The sequence below is a fragment of the Neopsephotus bourkii genome, unplaced genomic scaffold (genome assembly GCF_033783945.1).
Source record: "Neopsephotus bourkii isolate Nb327-2 ecotype Australia unplaced genomic scaffold, CSIRO-AGI_Nbou_v1 NB_804, whole genome shotgun sequence".
In the NCBI taxonomy this organism is placed as follows: domain Eukaryota; kingdom Metazoa; phylum Chordata; class Aves; order Psittaciformes; family Psittacidae; genus Neopsephotus; species Neopsephotus bourkii.
In genome coordinates this window covers 3135221-3158440 of record NW_026901300.1, presented here as the reverse complement: position 1 = coordinate 3158440, position 23220 = coordinate 3135221, and the positions used below count along the sequence as shown (strand labels likewise).

The window sequence follows — 23220 nt, the reverse complement described above, 5'->3', positions numbered from 1 at the left end:
ACGTTTCCAAAGCAGCGACTAAAAGGGACAGCAACACATAGCAAATCGACCTTCTTTTTCTAAAAGCCATCCCACTTTGGTTTTGGAGCCTGGGCTGGTCACAACATGCTCCTTGGCAGCATGAGAACACACTGCCATCTGCCTGCTCCTCCTGAAGGCTGCAGGGTGCACCAAAGCATGTGTAGCAGGAAATACAGGAAAGCAGGATTTCATCCTCAGAGGGAAATGAGAAAGGAGCCAGGGACAAGTCTGCAAGCCTGGGACAGAACGTATGGACAGCAAGTGGGCCCACCACAGGATGCTGGAGAGGGGTTCTTCATCAGTGATTGTAGTGATAGCACAAGGGGTGATGGGTTCAAACTGAAACAGGGGAAGTTCAGGTTAGATACAAGGAAGCTCTTCCCTGTGAGGGTGCTGAGGCGCTGGCACAGGGTGCCCAGAGAAGCTGTGGCTGCCCCATCCCTGGCAGTGTTCAAGGCCAGGTTGGACACAGGGGCTTGGAGCAAGCTGCTCCAGTGGAAGGGGTCCCTGCCCATGGCAGGGGTTGGAACTGGATGAGCTTTAAGGTCCCTTCCAACCCAACCCGGTCTAGGATCCTATGATTCTATTTACTACTTAGGTCACACACAAGAACCCATGGAGCACATAAGGGAACACATAAAACTGAATTAACTTGCACCAGTGAGATTTCACAAATAGAACAATCAGCATTTATTGCTGTATTACAAAACACTTCATATTTTGGCAATATTTTACAGTTTATCCTTTTTCTTCTCAGGGGCCTGTTGAAAAGGTATTGGGGGGAGAAAGAGGAGAATGTTGAAATCAAGATTAAATTTCCATGTCTTGCTTAAAAAAAAAAAAAAAAGTCCTCCCAAACCACCCCAATCCCTCCCACCAAAATAAAACTCTAGTTTCACTCAATTCCACTATCCAAAGAGGCCATGGGTGAAGCTGCAGGCAAAACTCTGGCGATTTGACTATCAAACGCATCAAGAAGACAAACAAAACATTCACAGTGGTCTTCAGTATGGTCTGTTGCGTTGATCATTTCTGAAGTCATTTCTGAAAGGGAAATGCAAAGCTATAAGGAATCCCCTTCAGCAAACAACAAGCAGTCCTTTCAGTCAGACATCTCCACACCAACGTCTGTGTATCCTATGCTTGGATAGCTTCATCCAAAACCACATAACACACTCAAACTGACTTCCTTCCCCTGCAAGCTCCCCTGTGGAGTTGGTGTTTTCACAGCACAGTGTGCATGCACACATAAACAACATTCCTTTCCCACATCCCCGTCACTTCCACAGCCTGTCTGCTCCAGCACCAAGCAAGGACAAAGCAAGTGCTTACCTTCCTCCCATTTTACCCCCATAGCCACCTCCCCGGTCGCCGCCTCTGCCACCGCGCCCTCGGTATCCTCTTTCTCCTCCATAGCCACCTCTCCCACGGAAATCTGGAGGGGATGCAAGCCAACACATCAGCCAGGTTATCCAAAAGGCTGCAGGGGTCATGAGCACTTTAAATGCTTCAGAAGAGAGACAGTTGTTCCCTACACACCTCCTGATGGACGGGAATCTTCTGGTCTGGGCTCACCGCACTGGTTGCAGGAATTCCTGCGAGCAAAGTTCATGTTGCCACAGCCCCTGGAAAAGACAAGGACTCCCCAGACTCAGCTGCTAAGAAACTCAGAGAGCATCCATGAAACACCACTGCCCAATTAAAATGACACTTACGGGTTAGGACAAACCCAATCACCATTTTTGGGTTCCCCACTTCTACCCTGGAAGCCCCCACCTCTTCCATATCCACCTCGTGAACCTGTAGACAAAATTATAGTCAGAATAAAGGAGGGGAAGTGTCTCTGACCTATACATAAGAAACATTTATTAAGGGCTGTCACTAGCTTCAGAACCTGAGAGACAGACTTTACAGGTGGAGGAAGTGTTTAATGTAAATATATCCCTCTAGACAAGCCATATTAGGAATTCTGGAAGAAGCAGGGAGTGCCAAGGACAGTAAATGGTACCCTGGTAGAATTCAGCATCTACCAGCTGAGGTTCTACTAGCTAGAAGACTTGGACGAACAGAAGATTCAGGCACAACCAAAGCTCAACAGCATTTGATGTCCTGAAGTTGATGTATCTGCATAGCTGAAATACTTATGCCCATATGAACACATTTCTAACTCAGGCAGATGGGGAAAACGACGAAGCAAGGATAGCACGTGGTGGTCAGAAAAAGTGTCTCTTTCTGATATATTCTTTTTCAGCAATAAAAGGAAACCTGATCCACTTGAATTGCCAATGGGTAAATTTAAACTCACTGTGTGTATTAATGAAATTTCATAAAGATTTAACAATGTCTATCCATCACATATGGCCTGGCTTAGTCACTGAACAAAAACCACCCCAAACTGCCTGGATTTATGCCAGGATGCATCTGACAAGCACAGGGACACCACAGTTCTTGCTTTCTGCAGCAAAATGCAGCAAGAACTTTTACACCAATTGAAGTTCTTGATGACTCGCTTTTGTACCAGCCTGCAAAACTGCCTGGTTTAAGAACTAAGAGTTGTTGACAGCCACCACACAAGGCATGCTTCCTGTAAAATGGTAAGTAATATCCAATGGGCTACTCACAGAACTGTATTATGCAGAGAACTGGGGAGATAAACATCATGTAACTGAAGGAGTCAGACATCCAACTGCTGCTCTAAGTCAGTAGCAGTTAAATAATTTACCTTGCCTGATACCATCTGGAAACATTAGAGTACCTCAAGGCTTTGCTGTAATGAGTAAATATACTCTCTGGGAATCCACACCTATATATGTGGAAACTGCACAGCCTCAACAACCTTGTTATACTGTCTCTTTCAAAGCAATGCTGAGACATGATCTGCAGACTCTCCAGTTCAAAAGGAAAGCGTAAATTCTGTGCTGTGTAAAAGAGATTACAGATTTCAGCTTAGTGTGCTTGGTTCAAGCCTTATTATTCCCTTTCATGGCAGAATCCCAAAGGCCCCTATGCTTGATGAATCACTGCTTCAAAGTCAACTTCTATAAACTAAGAATAGCTAAAAAGCATTTAACTGTTAAAAACCAAGGATTCCACAGATTTCAGTCCCCACCTCGACGTCCACCACCTCCACCTCCTCTCATGAATTCAGGCCTTCTAGTTGCAAAAGAAACTTTGATAACGTTGCCATTGAATTCTTTTCCTGTGGAAAGACAGGAGATGAGAGAAGGATCAATACAGCTCCCAATGGCACAGCAGCAAGTTCAAAGGCACAGAAGTGATTTGCACATACAGACTGAATACAAAGCTTGTAAGACCCTCCTCAAGTTTACTGCTATCAAAGAGTATAGCTGTATTTTTGCATCAAGAAGGCAAAGTTTTATCTCAATATATTTCTGGCATGTGCTGTCATCCTCCACTGAACCCACAATTTAAGAAAACCCTTGTTCTTCACTGCATATATACAAGCACTTGGCACAAATTGTAAGAGCCATCCCCAAAGGTTAAAAACAACACCACAGCACTAACAGTATCAATACTAACACTGTAGGAAACCCCTCCAGCTGCTGACGGATCACAGCTCTGCTGGTCTGAACAAGAAGTGACATGATGCCACTTCTCACACTTGTGCAGGGACAAGTGAGGTACAGCAGCAAACCTTAATGGTTTCATTATAGATTTTTGGTCTTAACCACAAGCTGCTGTTCCACCAAATGAGAAAGCCAGCACACAGAAAATAATAAAAGCCACACAACAACCAGCACAGGGTTCCCAATGGGGTTACTGATTTGCTTCTTCAACTGTGTGTCACATCCATAAATAACCAGAACAGATACTCTCACCTACCGTCAAACCAGTCAATTGCTGCTTTAGCAGAAGGAGGGTCATCAAAAGATACCGTTGCTTCTCCCTTTGGTTTGCCCGTATCCTTATCTGTATAAAGATTTATCATAGGTTTGCCAGTCTTTTTGTTGGTCTGAAAAGAAAGGTTGTACACTTGACATAGGAGAAATACTGGTAAAGCTAGTTCAAAGCTAAGTATCACTAGAAGGAAGAGTCTCCTGGAGCTAGCCTGCAGAAGCAGATGCTTCTGACTGAAGGATACTGACTGGCTGTTCTCCAGGATGTAATGATGGGCCCAGTTTTAAGAGAAAAAATGAGGTCAAGTGCAGGAAGCCCTAATTTAGAATCACAAACAAACCAGTCACAGAACACAGAAGCATACGTGCTGAAGTACGGGGGTGGTACAACGGATAGTGTCAGTGTTAAGGGTTATAAAGACTAAAGAGATGTGAAGCAATCTAAATGTCACTGGAAAAAAAAAGGTGCTAGTACTGCCAGCTTACAAATGAGCTGTCATCTGGGAACCCAGATAAAAATACTATCTACAACTGGGAGTCAGAGTGAGCATCTGCCTTGAATGATACCAGTACTTTTCCAATACACCAGCTCTGCAAGTTCTCTTTCTTCTTACCAATGAGTTCTTATTTCACATACCTTTATGATACCAATTTGTTTGAAATAGTCTGCCACTTGATCTGTTGAAACATCCTCTCCGAGTCCTTGCACGAAGATGGTGTTGTTATCAGAGTTGTCAGACTCTGAATCTAGGACAAAATAAGCTACATTTACCATGCATTTCTGTGGTAGCAACAAAAGCAGCATTTTAAGCTCGGGTTTATGCTGCCCAGTAGCAGACCTTTAATCTCAAAGACAACTTGCATGAAATAAAAGATGAGCTGGGAGCATCATTTTGAAGTTAACACTCTCAACTTCCAACACACATTCACAGCGCCTACAGATGCCACAGTACATCAGAGACAGTACATTTAATAGCTGACCAGCATAGCAGTCATTGCTACCGCTGAACCCAGGACAGCCACACGCTCAACTTATCCATGGAGCCAGGACATCCAAACCCATCAAAGCAGCCTATGTTTTAAATAACTCAAGTTCAGTGGAAGTGTTATGGCAGTGAAAGCAGCTGCTGGGCTCAAAGGGATTCAAAGCTCATCAGCAAATTCCTACTTGCTCCATGAAAAGGCATCCAAAAATTCACATGTGCTTTCATAAAAGAGATTTCTCTCAAGGAAGAGAAGCTTTAGTTAAGATTTCTTTTGAGCCATGGGAACTGCAGCCACATCCATCTTTCTAGCAACACATTTTAAAAGCAACGACCTAAGAGCTACAAGGTACTCCCACCCACTGCTTGTTTTCTTACCAGGATCTGATCTCGGTCCATAATCCCTCTTACCTATGAAAGGAGTTTAAGGGGGAAAGAAAAAAGGAAAAAAAAAAAAAGACTATTTTTAGCAAAACATTTTCAAGTGACTTTTTTAGAAACAAGAAAATATTTAAAGCATGTATGTAATGCAGCTAAGATCTAAAACATTAACCAGAGATTTAGAGGCCATTTAGCTTAAAACGTTCAACAGAAGGTGTCTGTAGGACGTTAACGTGTTCTTTAACTTGCAGCACGTGGCAGTTGCCACACTGATGCTGTGCTGGTGTTCTCTTGCTGGTTGTCACATCACCAAGCAGTTTACCGCTTTGTTTAAGTTTTTACCTCTAGAACCTTTCTAAGAAGCGTTTGTAACGTAAAAGAACAGAAACAAAAGAAAAGAAAAGAAACAATCCGGTGAACGTCACTGTCTCCACAAATTCGTTCATGCAATTTGACAAAGGAGAAATGCAGTTTATGGCTAAAAGTTTGGCTATTTAAAGAAACTCATGAACACACCAGCCTCACCGAAACACCATAATGCTTCTAGGAGATAGTAACGAGATATTATTGGTGGCTTTTAGATTTATAAAGGATTTCCACTGAAACATTTTTGGATACTCGGCACTTACCACCGTAATTTTTGAAGCCACCACGGTCACCACCACTGCAGAGGAAAAATTGAAGAAATGATTTCTTCCTTAAGTCTCTATGCGCTGAGCCCAAGGCTCAATCTACAGTTAACTGATCACAAGCTGAGAGTTACTGTCTGGCAGCTAAAGCACCATCTCCACCTTCTCCTCACCACTCATTCACGTTCACAGCTTAAATTACATGAAAGTGAATAAACTCACTGGAGGAGAGAAGCCCTGATGAGTATTTTAAACTAACCCACACACATGTTGCTTCAATAGTTTCTCCCATCCCATAAGGCAAAAGGACTGCTATTAAAACCTGGGGTTTCAAACAGACACATTATGTCATGAAGGTTAATGGGGTTTAACTGTGGGCGTAATTGCTCTTTTGGAATAATCAGTGCTTTAGGACTTCCCTCCAAGAGCTGAAGTTAATTAACCTCCATTGTAATGCATTTATATACAAGGGGCAAATGATCAGTATCAGCCATTCTCTGAGAAAGGGTCTGTGGGGACCTACTGTACTACAAGCACTTGACATTACAGAGAAGGTGTGTGTGTATGTGAGCTTCAAAAGCAGAGGCCGTGAAGTTTTATTTCTTTCATTCTGATACCTGTGGCACAAAATGTAGACCAAGTTAAGAGATTACACACATCACTTTTCAAAGGTTAGAAGGGGGTTTGAAACTCTAATTATGCGCATGAAAATAAACCCTCGCTCTTTTCAATGTCAATGTTTGTACTAGCAGGATTTTTCACACCAGCATTTGTTAAGTGCATCCATGTTATGAACATAACATAACCAGTATTCAAAGCCTTCAGGAAAAATACGATCACTGGGTTGTTTAGGGAGAAACAAGTGTCAGAAAGTCTCATGCTGCCGTGTACAACAGTCCTGCTTGCCCTCCTTCCCACAGGGGGCATAGCTGCTACCTTAAGATTAGGCAGCTCACCTAATCCTGACAGCCTTCACACTCTGCTGCTAAAATAAAGCCAGCATAAGTTCAAACCATGATGTGGAGTAGCTAGGGAACTCCTGTGCTAGTATGAGTAGCCCCTTCACCACTGTGCTTCACAACTAGAAGTCACTCCAGGCTTTGATTCAATCTATCTGCCAACACACCAGAGGGCAATCATGGCACAAGCACCCCAGCAGGAGGCAATGGTGGAAAATTAAGGAGTAACTGCTTGGCACTTCGTGCATCTGCTTTCTGTTACAGCAAAGTGATGAAGGGAAGGTACTGCTTGCTTAACATTTATGAGGTAAAACATGCCCCAAGTGAGGCATATAAAAGAAACAAGTTTTTAACAGCTATTATCAAAGCTGGATTAAGAGACACATTCTCTGAAGGGTGACTGACATTCTGTAGCAGTACATAAACGGACTATTAGATGTTTGCCACAACAGGCTATCACTTTTACTGGGACTTCTCTTATGCAGTGTCATTTACTCCTATGTAACTCATTCTGCTCATTAAAGAAGTAAAATGACTAAATTCCACATGCAACATCAGAGCTGGTCTTTAGTCAAGGCTGGCTATTTTCAAGGACTGATGATAAAAAACACAACAGTGATCATAAAATTGACTGTAAATACCTTTCTGCCACCTCCAATTCACTTCAGCTAAAAGAAAAACTTGATTATAACATAACAAATTTCAGTCAGATGCCTGTTCTTCTATGATTTTAACTCAGAAATAACAGGAATGAATATATCAACCATGAAAATGTTATCAAAGCTTTCCAGCCCTAGATTATGCCCCCAGTTCATCAGGAGAGCATTATCCACAACATTTGTTTTCTGATTTCTAAGTATACAGCAGCAGAGCCATAAATCAGGACATAATCCAACAATCTAAAAACATACAGAAAGGTTGTGATCAACACAGCCAGGACTTCACAGGGTTTTGCTGGGGTAAAAATGCGTGCACCACAATACTGAGAAGTGATACAGAGCTGGATATACAAAAGGTAAAGGAGGTCACATCAAATGCCTCATTTGTAACTTTGCGATACAGCAGTTCTGTACCCCACACTAACAAGTGCAATCCACATTTTAATTAGATTTTTTAATTAATGTCTGCAGAAATAGGGTTTTGCCCAAGTATGCTTCAGCATGGCATCTTCTGCTTAGCTCTGACTCACCAACCCAGAAAAAATCTGTATCAGTTCAGTGTCAAATACCTTTGATGACAGATTAATTCTCCCCTGCATTTTTAAGTCACATCTCCTATGTGATTTATAAAGCTGCAGTGTGTTCCCTTCCCAAGCTTGCTGGGCAAAGCTACCCAAGATCCCCAAGAGGCCCCTGGATATGCTGCAGCAAGCAAACTCAAACACAGAAGCTGGTTGCAAGCATCTCAGATTCACCTCTCACTGAGACCCAAAACTCAAGTCTCAAGCTGACTGAATTAGTTCCCACACCATTGTCACAGAACATGTGGAAAACCTAATATCAGTGCTTCACTGCTTTACCATAGACCAAATAGATGGGCAACCAACTGAGTTTGGAGTTTTAACACCTTATGTTAGAATCATGAACAGGCAGCTAAAATTCAGCAATGTCACCAATCAAGATAACTGACTGCACTGCAAGCAGCCAGTGTCTGTGAGGCACCATTCATAGGGACAAAACCTTGCTGCTATGGAAGAAACACCATCAGATGTTCTTTTCTCCCTGTACTTTCTCATATATTTAACCATCACCTACTTGACTGTAACTGGCGTGCATCTGAATATTGCTTACTTCAGCTGGGAATCACTCTTTAAGTTAAAGGCACAGTTACATGGCAAGCTCAACACTACAGATACAAGAAATACCTTTTTTAAATGGCAGAAGCAGCACCAAGAACTCAGGCACCAGATTTCAGCCTCCAACATGGATCTATCTCGCCAAGCATGTGGGAGTTGCACGTAAGAATGTATTTTTTACAAACAAGAAAGGAATGCTCAGTGCACCAATAAAATCACTGACAGATGGCTTCCTCCCCCCCCCTTGTATTTATTGCCTCTTTTCATGTTTTCCCAAAGTCTATCTATAAAAGGCTGAGCTCAAGCATGAATATTACAAGTCAAAATACTAATTCTGAACACAAAATACTGGTAACAAAATCCCACTTGCACTAAGTTGTAGTTTCTTTTTATAACAATAAGCTTATTCCCACTCATCATAACCGATACAACAGCTAAGCTGCACAGGTAACTTTGATTTATAGCACATCAACATCACTTCTCCATGAGAGAATAAAATCTGTGCTGGGCAAAGTTGGGATTTCTATGCCAAACCCTAACACAACAGTAAATCCTCTTCTAAACTTCATCTATGTAGTTCCACCACAGAGACAGCACAAGCTGATTCAAAGGGAGAGCTTCTCCCATTTAATCCCCAGGCTCTAAGAGAAGGGCAGTGTCACAGGTACAGCTACCCGACAGCCCAAATGGCTTTCTCAATATGAAAGAGCACAAACCTGCTTTGTATTGCTACTGTATTTCCCACTTAACCTGCTTAACCAAAACAGTTCAGTCCCACAACCACAATAAATTATTAATTCCTTATTTTTCAGACGAGGACTCTAACACCCTACAAGGAAACTTGGAAGAATAACTGGGTGTAAAACTGCATTCTCCAGACCTGGTGTACCTGCTTTGTAACCAAAAGAGCTCAAAGATGAGACTCTTCTACTGTGGGTTTAAAAACACAGAAAAGATTTTGCTTCTTAGCAAGAATACAAAACAGACCATGAATTCTTCAAGCTTCATAATGAAAGGGTGACAAATTCTACTAAAGCCCCCAAAGATGTAATTCAAGGCCATTAAAAAAATACCTGAATGATTCTGAAACCCTGAGTTACTGAGCTTAAAAAGTGAACATCTGACACAGAAGAAAATGATTGCTCTCTATTGTAACATCAGCTACAGAATCTGAACAGGAACTTCTCAAAAGGTATTGTCCTCTCAGTGCTGCCTGACTTTGCACAGGCACAAAAGAAAAATGAGTGCTGAAAGCATTCATTACAGTACATATTCAAACCATTCTCATTTTTGGAATAATAATTCATACCTTAACATTGCCAACAAAGTTTTGAAGTACTTTTAGAAAGGTTATTCAAAGAAATTCAAGCTCTTAGAATTTAAAAATGTTAACTGGATTTTGCCTCGAGTATTCCACAATGATGTCTAGCACTTGCACACTGCTCTGAAGGTTCCTACACGCAGGGTAGGTTTATACAGGCCATTGCAACTCACACGAATCCTGTGGGGAGAACTGCTGCTGCAGGCAAAGTCACTGTCTTGCAAGTGCAGGATGATGCTTGTAAGGGGGATGCAGCACCCAGCACAACAGAGCAGGTTAGGCAATACAGCTGTAAGAACACCAGACACTGGGTACAGCTCTTACAATGAGCAACAAGCTGCAACATGTTCTTCCTGTCCAGACAAAATCTTTCTTGCTTGCTAACATAGAAGAGATTCCTTTGCTATGGTCTTGAGTTAGCTATTAATGTTTTTAGTAATGTCAAAGAACAACTTACTTCTGTGTGTGTGTATTGACAGAACTCAGTTACACATTATTTTCTAAGCACTATGAAAGTCAAAGCCTACATGGTTACAAGCATCTGTGTAGGCGAGACTTTTAGACAGATTATTTCCTAGTGGCTATGGATTCATGATACACTGTTAAGCATTAAAATGTGATCTCAAATACGAACTAGTTACTGGAGATAGACTTGACATTCCTACACAAGCTTTTAGGGGAGGGGGGAAAGAGAAAAACCCAGGGAAACAAACCCAAGAAACTACCCTGAAACCCCACACTTTCACAGGCCTAAACATGATTTCTTACCTTATTAAAAGTTATTTTCCTCTTGATTATACAAGTTTGGTATTCAATTTAAACTTTACCCTTTCCTATTAGGAATGACTTCGGTAAAACATGTCAGAAACAGAATTCTCCATCATAATTATGCAGACAGACTGAATAAATATATATGACACTGTGGTTTCAGAGAAATTTCACTACGAACAGCACCAAAGACTGCATCACTTAATAGAAGTGAACAGAATTCCTACCAAATACCTTCCCACTTTGCTGTATTTTCCCTCGCTTCTCCATTCACATCCACTCTTTTTTCTTTTGGCTTTCCACTGAAAAAGCCAAAAGTAGCTTTTGGTCTGACCAAAAGTGGTAATACATAACAATCCATGTGTTACCTATATGGATGGGTGAACAAGATTTTCCTTACAATTTGGAAAAACATGGGAAGAGGCTTTATTTTCACAGACATCAATTTCATTTACTTCAACTTGCAAAGACAGAAGTTTGTTTCAAAGTGATAAAATCTACCAAAAGTAGGTTTTCTGAAGCTCACATTTGAAGCTCTTGTTGGAAAGGGCTCCCCTAAAGATGGCTTTTTAAAGACCCAGATTTTACCACAGGAATATGGAAAACCCTCATCCACGCAGAAAAGCTGATTTAACAGCACTTGTTCAGTTTTAACTCAAAATTAATTTAGAAATGACTTTGCTGGTTAAGTTTCTATTATATAAAACCCCAGAAAACTCTAACATGAAGTATTAACACACACTTGTAATTATGCTACCATCCCTAATTAGGAGAGGTAGGGTTCACCTATGTCATTGAAGCGACAAGTCACAATTTGGGACCACTTTAGAAACAGGCAAATTTAAAGTATGGTTTTAAAATCAAGACTTTAAAACCAACCAAGTCTTAACACACTGTTAGATTATTTTCTTTAGTTAAGGTCAGTTCAGTGTTGTACAGTTCAGAGCTCTTTGTCTGGCATTCCAGCAATAACCCACAACTGTACAGCCTATTAAAGGGCAAGTGGTATCAACAAGCAGCATTCTACAGCTCATTGGAAGCTCCCCCAATCCTTACTTGGCATCAGTGAGCACTCTACACTCCCAATCACTTCACAGAGAGAATGAAAGGGTAGCAAATTGTGACAGTTTATTAAGAAATATAAATGCCATCTGGCCTAATGCAACAGGATTTAAAGCAAAGGTCCCAAACTCTGGCCTATGCGTGAGCTCATCTGCATGCACTACATCAAATATGTGCATAAATTTTCTTGACAGGAGCAAGGCCTAACACAATGGCAGAAGGGGTAACAGGGTTGTTAATATTTAAAATCTACTTAAAATAAATGTGTTGAAACTGATAGCTCAGCAATAATACAAACTGTATTTTAATAAAAGTTTAAACTGAAAACCACCCCAAACCACAAAACAACCCAGTAAAGAACAAGTAATGCTATTACTAGGAAGCAGAAGGATACTTAACCACCCTTAGCATAATGATTTGTCACTGTAAAGTCAAAACTTCCCTGCTAAAATGTTAGCTACCTTAGCTATGAACCGTGTAAAACTTTCTCAATCCCAGGCTGTTGGTTTTCTTCTAATTGAAAACAAACTGTTCCAGGTTTTACAGTATCTTATTTCAAGGGATGGGCTCAGGCAATTTTGTGTATTGCAACTCATGTAAATAAAACACAGCTACGTGTATTAATCCAAATGCTTTTCCTAGGCAAAATGTGTTTCTGTGCAGTGCAGAAAGGTTTAATTTTAGAAACCTCCCATTTTTAGACATCTAAATCTGAGCCACATTAGGAATAGACATACAACAGACAAAAATTAAAGCCACCTAAATAATAAGAAGCAAGGGTAGGGAACTGCAGGCACAGGAATGAGATCACTTACCTATATCCAGACATATGACCTCTTCCATCCATGTCATATCCCCCTCTACCTCCTCCCTGTGACCCGCCATATCCTCTATTATCTTCTCCATACCTACTCTTTTCACGACGATCATCTGGAGGAATGAAGAGAACAAAACATGAGTGAATTGCAATGCAAACTGCAGTGAAAATTCCCACCCTACAGCTTTTCCTCCCCTGGTTTGCCATTTAAAACCGCAAAGCATCAACTCCTAAATCTCTTCACAAAGCAATGGAGCAAAGTTTGGATTTGTTCTGGTTCTCTCTCTTAGCTCCTGGAGCCACAAGATATCTCCAAATGTAAACACTGTTCCTCACACTCCATTTTCCAATGTTAAACACATTGTCTAAAACATACTTTGCATTCTACTTCCATATCACCTTCCCAGTTTGCAAAAGGCATCACTGAAGACAGAACAAGGATAAAGAGTGTGGGTTGTGCCACTGGTGTGAAGTTACTGCAAAAAGAAGGGTCGATCTTAAACTTCTCATTTCCTTCTATCTCAGAATTCACCTACACAGCATAAAGTTGGAATGTGAAGTGCAAAAGCTCTTCATGACTGATCAAGACATGCCACCTTCATGTAGGAAGAAGGTTCAAAATGGCTTAGGAAGAAAATTCCATCTACACTTTGCAGAACTCGGGGATATGGACTCCGCAAGGCTGCCTCCCACAAATGCAAATGAAAGAGTTTTGGGGCCCCAAGTTTTTCATCTCTGCATAATGCTTCGAAAGTCTTCACAAATAAAACATTCCCCCCAAAACAACGACATGAAAAAAGGGTTTTAACTATTCATTAAATCAACTGCTCGTGGAATGCAATCCAATTATTTCACAGCATTTCTGCTCAATTTTACTAGCCAATATTGAACTTAACCTGTGAATTTTACCTTGGCTGTTGTGGCTATAGCCTCCCTTCTGAGACTGGTAGGATTGCTGAGAATGGCCATATGAGCTTTGGTGCTGGTTATAGCCTGACTTTTGGTCATATGAGCTCTGGTGGCCATAGCCCGACTGCTGGTCATAACAGCCCTGGTCATAATAGCCCGACTGCTGGTCATATGAGCTTGACTGCTGGTCATAAGAGTCTTGGTTTTGTCCATAGCTTGACTGCTGGTCATAAGAGCTTTGGTGCTGACCATAGTTTGACTTTTGTTCATAAGAGCTTCTTCCACTTAAAATAAACAGAATTGGTATTAATAGCTAAATGTTCACAGAATAGAGAGCAAAATAATGGCTGAAAATCCATGACATTGCTCAAACTTCCTAATCCCAGTTACCTCCCAATCATTACTGGCATACAGATAGGAAAACACTGTGTTTCACCTCTGTTGGGATATATCTGGGTTCTGATAAAAGGTAGAAAACTGTACACTACCAATGCTTTCAAGACATTCTCCATTTCCTCTATAAATGTAGCTTACGAGCATCATTCACTGTACATATCCCAGTACAACGCTGCTTTCTCTCCTCTCCCAGTAGCATGACTACTGATGGATACATGGGCTGATGGATAGCCCATGAGCTGCTGAACAACAAATCCTTCTCTGCAGAACTGCAGGGAACACGTCTGCTGCCCATACTGTATTATGCAGCTCATACCTGCTGCCTACAAAACAATCCCCCAGTTTTGCTTTCATTGAATTGCAGCTTATCTTTTCCTGGGCTTTCTACCATTTGGCCAAGGACTGTTCTATCTCTTGTGATGTCCCCCATCATACTTGCAGTTCTCCTCACTTTCGTGTCATTTACATATACTATCCAACCAACTTCCATCAGAAACACCAACCAACATCACGTCTAGGATATTACAATACAACATGGCTATACATTCTAAGAGGGAGCTGTAACTCTTCTTTGACTAGTAACAACTTCAGAGCAACCACAAAGAGACCTCATCTACACCATGCTTCCCTCATAGAAACAAAAGTGTTGTAAAAATCTAGCGAATAGCTCCAGCTGGGTTACCTTTTCATAGCAAGACATTAGACAGGTTGATGAGAAATTGAATCCAGGAAACAAATGGCTGTTACTCACACCTTTGTTTTCCCCCCGGGTACATAGCTGTGGCTTAACTGTATTGTTTTCTTCAGTAACTGAAGTTAATCACTAACCTCTGCCACCCTTTCTTCTCTTCCTCCTCCCTGCTCCCACCCTTTTCCAAAGGACGAGGCACTGTGTTTGCCCCTCTCCAGTATTTGGCAACCGTACTTGCTAGCCAAAATGTCTCAGAAAAGCAAACAATAAAACCTAAGAGTCTACAGAAAGCCTCCACCAGCTTTTTGAAGCACTTGAAGTCCATTGGATTCAACCCATCTCAAAATATCCCATCGGCATAAACAACCATCTGGTCTGCTCTGTCCCAGTCCTAGCCTAGATCTTAGCTTTAATATAACTAACCCCAGTGGCAAAGAGCTTGTGAAGACTTTTTGTTAATATCTTAAGAGCAAGTAAGCTCCACTTTGCACCATCTGGAAAGAAGCACCATTGAGAGCATCCACTATTTGCTGCTTTTCTTTGCTTACCTCCCTTAGGAAGTGAGAGCTACAGCTTTGTGGCCATCGTCTTCAAAACTGTCACCGTTTAATTTCACAAGTTCCCCTTACTTGTTGCAACCATACATTGAAGAGTTCCCCTCCAAGGTCTCTTTTTTGTTTTCCTGATCAAAACCAACTCATTGGAGAATCTATACTCTATTGCATTTTTTCCCCACTGAATGTCGACACTTAAACCCCACACTGTTGCCTAGTCCTTTGTACAGCTCTAAAACGCTAAGAAAACAAAGCAAAGCAAAACTTAACCACCTACCTACCAGCCTTTGTTAGGGATGTGTAAAAGACACAGGGAATGACAGCACCTACTGCTGACAGATGAAGACCCTGCTTTTTCATATCAAGATGCTTTGTAATGGTAACTACAAAAGCAGAAAGCCAGTACAGATTTGTTCAAGTCCAGACTGCTTTATCAAGCTTGCAAAAATACACAAAAATATTTGGACCTTGAAAACAAGAATGAGGTTTAGTACAGACTGTATTTTAAAGGCCACATGATCCTTAATACAGACATAATGCAAGCAGCAATCTTCGGGTGTATGCACGAAGCTTGTAAGTTCGATAATAAAGGTATTCAAGCAAAATGTGGCCTTGTAAGTTGTTAAGGGCAGCTAGGTTGTATTTTCCAACACACTCTCAAAGCTGTATCATTAATCCTCCTGAAACTTACTGGAGGTACAATATCCCTTACAAGAAAAATACATCTGCAATAGTGTGAAGTACTGAATCAGACTGCACACTTAAGTTACTGAGGAGGATATAAAACCATCATGTTTTGAGCAACCTACTTGGTTGGAAAAGATATTTCTTGAATGATATTTCTGAATCCTTTCCTCTTCCTTCAAAAAGAAAAGGCATTCCAAGTCAAATAAGAAGTTTGCAAATGGAAGAGCAGCTAAGAATTTCCTTGCTGACAGCTTATTTGAAGTTAATAAAGAGTATTGTAAGTTCATACAAAAGAATGTGACTGGAGAGGTACCTGATACATCTTTTTCCTAATCAAAATACTCTCTACCAGGTTCATTCTTAATTTCAGTCACTATTCAAAGACCTTCTGAAGTGTATCTCCCCATACTCCTTGACTTCAAAACAACCATATGTCATCCTTCTTACACAAAGAAATATTATTCCTATTCCTTCTGCTCATTCAGGCATTAAAAATGTCTTAAGAACATGGATTTTCAGATGTTTTTCCTTTTTTTAGCACTGAAATTTGTTACAGCTGTAGTTAAAAACATACAACTACTAGACAGCACTGTAAATAGATCCTGTTAATCTCAGCCTCCTTACCCTCTGGACAACCCTTTCTGCTGCCCCTGACTGCCATAAGACTGCTGGTTGTATGAGCTCTGATTCTGATTTTCATAACCGGATTCATCATCGTATCCCTGGGAATCTTGTCCATAACCTGGGAATGAAGGAAGAAAATTTTTAGTAAATATTCACCTTTTAATTACTGCCAATGAATGTAACAAGCTAGCCAAACCTGTTTGATTTTGTCCATAGTTCCCATGATAGCTTCCATAGTTCTGTCCGTAGGAGGAATTGTCTCCACTCTGCCCATAACCAGAATATCCCTGTAATGTCAAGAACGTCCTCACATAAGTGTAACTTCCAGCAGCTAATTACAGTTTTTCTTTACTAGACACAACTGCACACATCAAGCTGAGAATGGAATTCTTCCTGGCCCATACATGGTCACTCAGGAACAATTAGTTTTACCCAAGGAACATCTGCTATGAAAGACAGGATGGGTTTTTTCACCTTACCTGTGCTTGGCCATAATTTTGACTGCTCTGATTGCCATAGGACGAATAGCTGTAAGAGAAAAATGCATTTAGGAAATGCTGACAGTACCCTCCACATGGGTTGGAAAATAAAGGTATTTTTGGTGTTAAGTTTCTTTTCATTTCAAACCAAGTGTTTAATCCAAGTACTGCAGTTGCAGGCATATTAGAACCACATCAGTGAATTACTGGTTACCACAGCTGACTGTCAGAAGGCAGGAAAGCTTATTCTAATTTCTGCTGTTCGAAGTATAAATTTAAAGTACATAAAAGTTGGGATTACTGTCATTTGACATTTTTCAGAATCACAGAAACTGTTATGAAACCAAAGCATTTTAAGTTCTGCAGCATACTCTTACAAAGTTAATTTTACTTTCATCAATTATTGTCAAGTTGGTATTTGCTGGACTATTCAGCAATATCATCTTCAAAACCACACTCTCTTGAGATTATACTTACTTGTTACGCTGCCACTTTAAGACTTTGTGAACAGAGAGAACCATCATGTGCTGAAACTCATATCATATCCAGATATGAACTCAAACTCACACAGTGCTATACACACAGAAACTTCTCACTTTCATTAGCACAGTCAGTATTAGCCACGATTTTCATCCTTCCATAACACCACTTTTGTTTCACCAATGAAAATACACCCCCCCCCCAACTTGAGCTATTTCATGAGCAGGCTTTTAATTATCACAATGATGAACAGTTATCAGATGGAAAAGTGAAATTTCACTTCTATACAAGTATAGAAGTAAATATAGAAGGAAATATGTACATATATTCTTTACATCTATATGGCCCATCATCTTTCCACTTATATAAACTTTGGCTAAAATCTTGAACAGCTTAAGGCAGTTACAAGAAAAATATTTCTCTATATTCATGCCATTCCCTAAGTTCTTTCAATGACATTCCAATATAAACCTGCTCATTGTCTTCTCTTCAGGAAGATATTTTTCCCCTGGTTTATAAGATATATTAATAAAGGCCCCGGGCAGCAAGCTCTCTGCACCCATAACTCCAAGAACGCATAAACACTTTGTTATGCCTCAAGAGTCAAGCATCATGGTGGGAATTCTAAACAGCCTTTTATTTTGCAGATTTAATTGCTAACAGCAAAACACCACACCACCCCCCCCCCACACACACACATACCTCTGCTGGCCCCCAGACTGACCGTAACTTCCAGAATCTAGAAAAAGAATTAAGTCATATTGAGAACTTAAAATGAACATTTTCTTCTTCTACTTACTGTAAAAGGAAGAAATCTGGGGAGAAGGAAAAAGGTTCAAGTACACCGGGTAATGCAACTGCTTTCCATGCAGAATGAGGCAGCTTCCTCTTTATTAGCAAATGCTGAGGCTGGGAGAACAGGAGCACAGGGTGCAGGGAACACGACACAGGAATGGCCACTTTGAACTTTCTTTTTGAAGGATCTGAATCCCATTTTCAAGGAGTCTTTTCAAATATCGAGGCCTGTAAAACCCCCTCTAATGGCTATCACAGGCCATCACCAATGAACAGAAACAATGCAGCAGCTTTAGCAGTCAAGCAAAGCTAAGCAGGTCAGTCCTACCGAACCCCTTTTTAAGATGCCGTAAGAAAACCCTGCCTAGCAAAAAGCAAAGAGACAGGCAGAATATGGAGACGTAAAATCAGGGATGCAGGAACCACGACATTTCCCTTCCCTCGTATTGCAAAAAGAGAAACATTACTGATAGCTCAAACCGTGCAGGAATAAATTCATTCACACAACACAACATGCCAGGCAGGGATTATGGGTATTACTTTCAATATAAACATCAGTTATCAAGGATATTTATTATGGAAATATACAGTAAAAATATGGATTTCAAAAGATGACCTGAAGTTAAAATAAAAATCACTGAAATGGTTTGACTGGTTGCATTTAAAGTACAGCAAACCCCTACTACCTGCCAGCTGGAATTCAGTAGGGGGTTTGTCTTTACTTATCAGTGTCTGTTTATCATGCTATTTTAGCTTGTTAATCTCAAAATGATGGATTTCCCCATGTTTTTAATGTCTGCCTTTATCTAAATTTTGTAATGCAAATTCTTACAATCCTATGTGTTAAAAGCTCTTACTATCCAGGGGAAAACACACATTCCTACCAGTTCAGCTTCCCAAACCAGCAAACAGATGCAGGCACCCAGAACACACACACATTGCTCCATCAACCTCAGACCCTTCAGAATCAGGCTGTCAAGGGCAGGCTCTACCTCTTCAGAGATACCCTCACACCCCCAAGCTGCTCAATGCCCCACCAACTTCTTAACTACACAGATCCCATCCATCTGCTGCCTAGGAGGGAGCCTCAATTCCTCTTGACAATCTTGCTTGAAATTCCCACCTTCTTGTCAAAACGCAGACAAGAAGGTGGGAATTTCCCTTTCTCTACCAGCCTGTCACTCTGGGTAACAGCCCTGCAATTCTTCTCTTCCTTTCAAATCCTTTCAAGGACTTGTACAAATATTGTAGTGCTGTGGTCTAATAAAAACTGGCAGGAACGTCTCTGCTTTCAGCCCCGATTTCAGTCTTTCCCCAAAGCTCTGTCTCTAACCTCTTAAAACTGACTGAAAAGCTGAAATCAAGAATTAACTACAATGCAAGATACCTGTCATAAACTAGGAACGACTACAACCATTTTCCAATCAAAACACTCCTCAAATTGCTGAAAGCCTGCTCATTATAACCGCTGGTTATAAATCAAATCCTACTTACACATGCACTTAAACACACGTGTATGTAATTCCAAGACGAGGGTACCACCTAAGCTCTTCAGATATGAAGCATCATTTTTAATGCTAAAGTATCTCCTCAAAGCAACACAAAGCAGCAAATTTCATATTCTGCAAGAGAAAAGTTTACTAAAAGCTAAGATGAGATGAATGTTTTATTTCACACATACTATACAGGAGTTTCACTCAGATGTGAAACATTCTCCTTCTGCACTGCTACACAAAGATTTCATTGTCTTTTCATAATGAAAAGCAACTAAAAAGCTAACCTAAAAGTGCAGCTCCAACATGCTGAACGTTCTTAATGAAATTAAGGTCAAATTTTGATGTTATTTCAATTTAAATGATCACAAAGATGAGTATTAAATAGGCAACCGCCTTCAAACCTCTGGTTTAACTCGAAAATTTATATGCCATTAATGCCACTAATTAAAGGAAAGAATATTAATGGTTATATCAGAATTGACTAAGGATGAAATTAGCTATAAACTGAATGACTATATTTAATCTCCTTAGCTTCTCACTTAAACTTCTGCCAAGCCACAACATTTGGGAAAAACTTTGGAAACAACCACATAAGGAGCATGTAAAATAGGAACAGGCAGAATGAGAGGATTCTCCTGCATTTATGCATCCTTCACTGGATCTTTTAGCCTACAGGCTTCTGATTGGATTGATTTTGTTGGGCTCCATGAGGATACCAGACTGTTAAGGACTTTTGGAAACAACAGATGGTTTATTCTGGGAATTCCTGGATAGACAAACACTTTTTCTGCACGTTTAGAAAGCTAGAAGAATCTCCTGTAGATAAAGCAGGGCATAGCAGAGCAGCCACCCTGCACCACCGAGCACGTGTATTCTACTTAAGATAAAGGAACCTGATGTGTGTATTGGAAAACTAAAGTTCTCACACACAGCCATCCATATGAAGCAGCAGCGTTGCTTTTGTTGTAGTCTTATCAGAGAAAGAACCTCATGTTTGAACACCACCATAGAGTACTGCAAAGTACCTGGAGGCTGGGAAGAAAGAGGTTTCAGTTTACTGCCAAACGTCACCCAGTTAGTGAAGAATTCATGGTTTGAACTCATTTGACAGTGTCTTTGGACAGGCTTTCTCCTAAAGGTAAATAACTGTTCCTTGCATCAAAGGATTCCTTAAACATACCTTGCTTTGGTTTTGTTCTCTATCATTCATATATGTACATGTGAGACAATATTAAGATGGCTCAAACCTAACAAAACATATCTCACTCCACAAAGCACTTACGGCTCTGGGGAATTCCCTCTCCCATGCTTCACAGGGACATCGCTGCTGCTGGGACCTCCAATGGGATGAAAACCAGCAACACAACACGCTTGCAGAAGGCCCAGGAAAAGCTGGGCTGCATCAAGTCATCTGGGACAGCAGAGCTGCTGACTCCATACCCAGCTAAAGGCCTCCATAGGAGAATTACAGCCAAATTTAAGCCCACTGTAGGGGGGCGTGGAGCCACCCCCTTCACTGTGCTGGTGGCTAAAGCGGAACATAGAGCAGATGCAGCAGATACTGGAAAACAAAGGTGGGTCCCATGCCGGGGGGGGGGTTAGGAAAGGGGTGTTTGCATTCCATATGGGAAGCACACAAACCATGTGTGGGGAGTGGCATCACCGAAGGATGGGTCAACATCCCACACCAGGGGGAGGACACACAACACAAAGGGGGAACATCGGGGGGGGGGTCATGAACCAAAATAGGGCTCACCTCTCACGTCCTGGGGAGGGAGGCACCACCCAAAGGTGGGCCCCACAGGCGGAGGGGGAACCCCCTTGGGATCCCCCACCCCGCTGCGACACGGGGGGGCCGTGGCCAGGCCGAAAAGGGGCGGCCCTGGGAGGGCTGGCGGAGGGGGGGGGGCTCCCGGGGAGGGGGCGTGGCCTCGATAAAAAGGGGCGTGTCTACCCTCCCCCCGCCCCCCTCCCGGAGCGGGCGGTAACCGGGGGGGGGGAAGGGAAGGTGTGAGGGGCTGGGGGGGGAGGAAAGGAAGAAACCACGTCTCTCCATAACATGGCCGCGGCCTTCTCCACACCTGCGCCACATGGCGCTCGCCCACCCTTCTCCGCGCCCACACCGCCACACCCGCTCTTAGCGACAGGAAGCGGAGCCGCCGCCACCAGCGGCCCTTTCCCCTCCCCTTCCGAAGCCTGGCGGGCCTGGAAGCACCTACCCGAAGCCATGGCGGCGGCCGGTAACCGGGCTGGAGGGTACAGACCAACTGAAAAACGAGCGCCGCGCACAGCCGCGCGCACACTGAGACACCCGCAGCTCGCGCGGACTGCGGGGCCCCGTAGCCAATCGGCTGGCGCGGCGCCTACCACTCGTGTGGGGAAGTAGGGGTGGAGGGGAAGGGCCGTACCAAGTGAGCGCGGTGGGAGGGGCGGAGCAGGGGGTGTGCTCGGCGCTGTGCGGGGATGCGCGGGAGGGAGGGATATTAAAGTGATTAAATCGGTTTAATTTACGCGTAGGGTGATGAGAGGGATGCTGGTGAGGGAAGCAGGGCATGCGTCTCCTTGTGCATCGCCATTTGGGGCAGGATGCGAAGACAGTGGTAGGACAAGGGGTGATGGGTTTAAACTTAAACGGGAGATACAGGTTGGATATAAGGCAGAAGTTGTTCTCTGTGAGGGTGCTGAGGCGCTGGCACAGGGTGCCCAGAGAAGCTGTGGCTGCCCCATCCCTGGCAGTGCTCAAGGCCAGGTTGGACACAGGGGCTTGGAGCAAGCTGCTCCAGTGGAAGGGGTCCCTGCCCGTGGGAGGGGTTGGAGCTGGATGAGCTTTAAGGTCCCTTCCAACACAAACCGGGCTGTGGTTCTATGAGAGCGTTAAAAGAAAACATCCAAAATCTGGTTCCTAAAATAAGAAAGGTTCGGCAGAGTTTCTGGCTGTGTCAAAAAGGCAAATAACAACTTGGAGAGTGGCTTTCCAAGAAAAGGGGTCGCGATGTTCGGGGCCACTTCTAGGAAAGGAGGGACATCAGAAAGGAAGATTAACGCGGAACAAACCAAAACAGCAGTGAAAGCAGCATTGATTATTCCATCCGGCTGGGGTTTCAGCAGTCCTGTCTCTCAGTTCAAGCTGCCTTCCTGCGAGAGGGACAGCCAACAGTTGCACGCTTTCTGCCTGGTGGCAGCCTGCACATGCTTCAGTGAGGTTTTACCCTGAATCTTTTACTTTTCAAGGCAGTGAAGGGTGTTCTCTGGTTTCAGCTAATGGGTTGAGCATATTTGCAAGTAATATGGGCTGTTTCTTCCCCCCTGGGCATAGCAGCAGGAAGCAAATCCCACTGCCACAGCCTAAAATACATTTCTGCAGAGCAAGCAGTGGCCAGAATTATTACAACATAAAAGGGGGTTGAGCTCTCTGCCCAGCTTTTGGTTTCACCTTGAAAAGCTTCATCTCCTCCAGCCTCGACATCTCCTGCACCATTGGCCTTCAACAGCCTGGGACCCCTCAGCAGGATTAGG

General features: G+C 42.4%; 1 protein-coding gene across 1 annotated transcript; it reads right to left on the bottom strand.

Annotated features, from left to right (window-relative positions):
- Positions 1–687: 687 nt before the first annotated feature.
- On the bottom strand, positions 688–21985 carry TAF15 (TATA-box binding protein associated factor 15). The gene is made up of 16 exons (XM_061355558.1): positions 21924–21985; positions 18116–18152; positions 16934–16982; positions 16651–16741; positions 16455–16572; positions 13503–13786; positions 12592–12706; positions 5872–5906; positions 5240–5272; positions 4516–4625; positions 3865–3994; positions 3131–3220; positions 1737–1821; positions 1561–1646; positions 1354–1456; positions 688–1065 (listed from the first exon to the last, which is right to left on the bottom strand). The coding sequence occupies exons 1-16, from the start codon at positions 21931–21933 to the stop codon at positions 1026–1028; spliced, it is 1416 nt and encodes a 471-aa protein (XP_061211542.1). The 5' UTR covers positions 21934–21985; the 3' UTR covers positions 688–1025.
- Positions 21986–23220: the final 1235 nt, after the last annotated feature.

Bases quoted from the DNA above. Each gene is read 5' to 3' on its own strand.
- TAF15 (XM_061355558.1), bottom strand. The intron at 3,995-4,515 runs GTATGTGAAATA...CTTTCTTTTCAG, and splicing joins AACAAATTGGTATCATAAAG to ACCAACAAAAAGACTGGCAA. The intron at 1,066-1,353 runs GTAAGCACTTGC...TTTCCCTTTCAG, and splicing joins GGGGGTAAAATGGGAGGAAG to AAATGACTTCAGAAATGATC.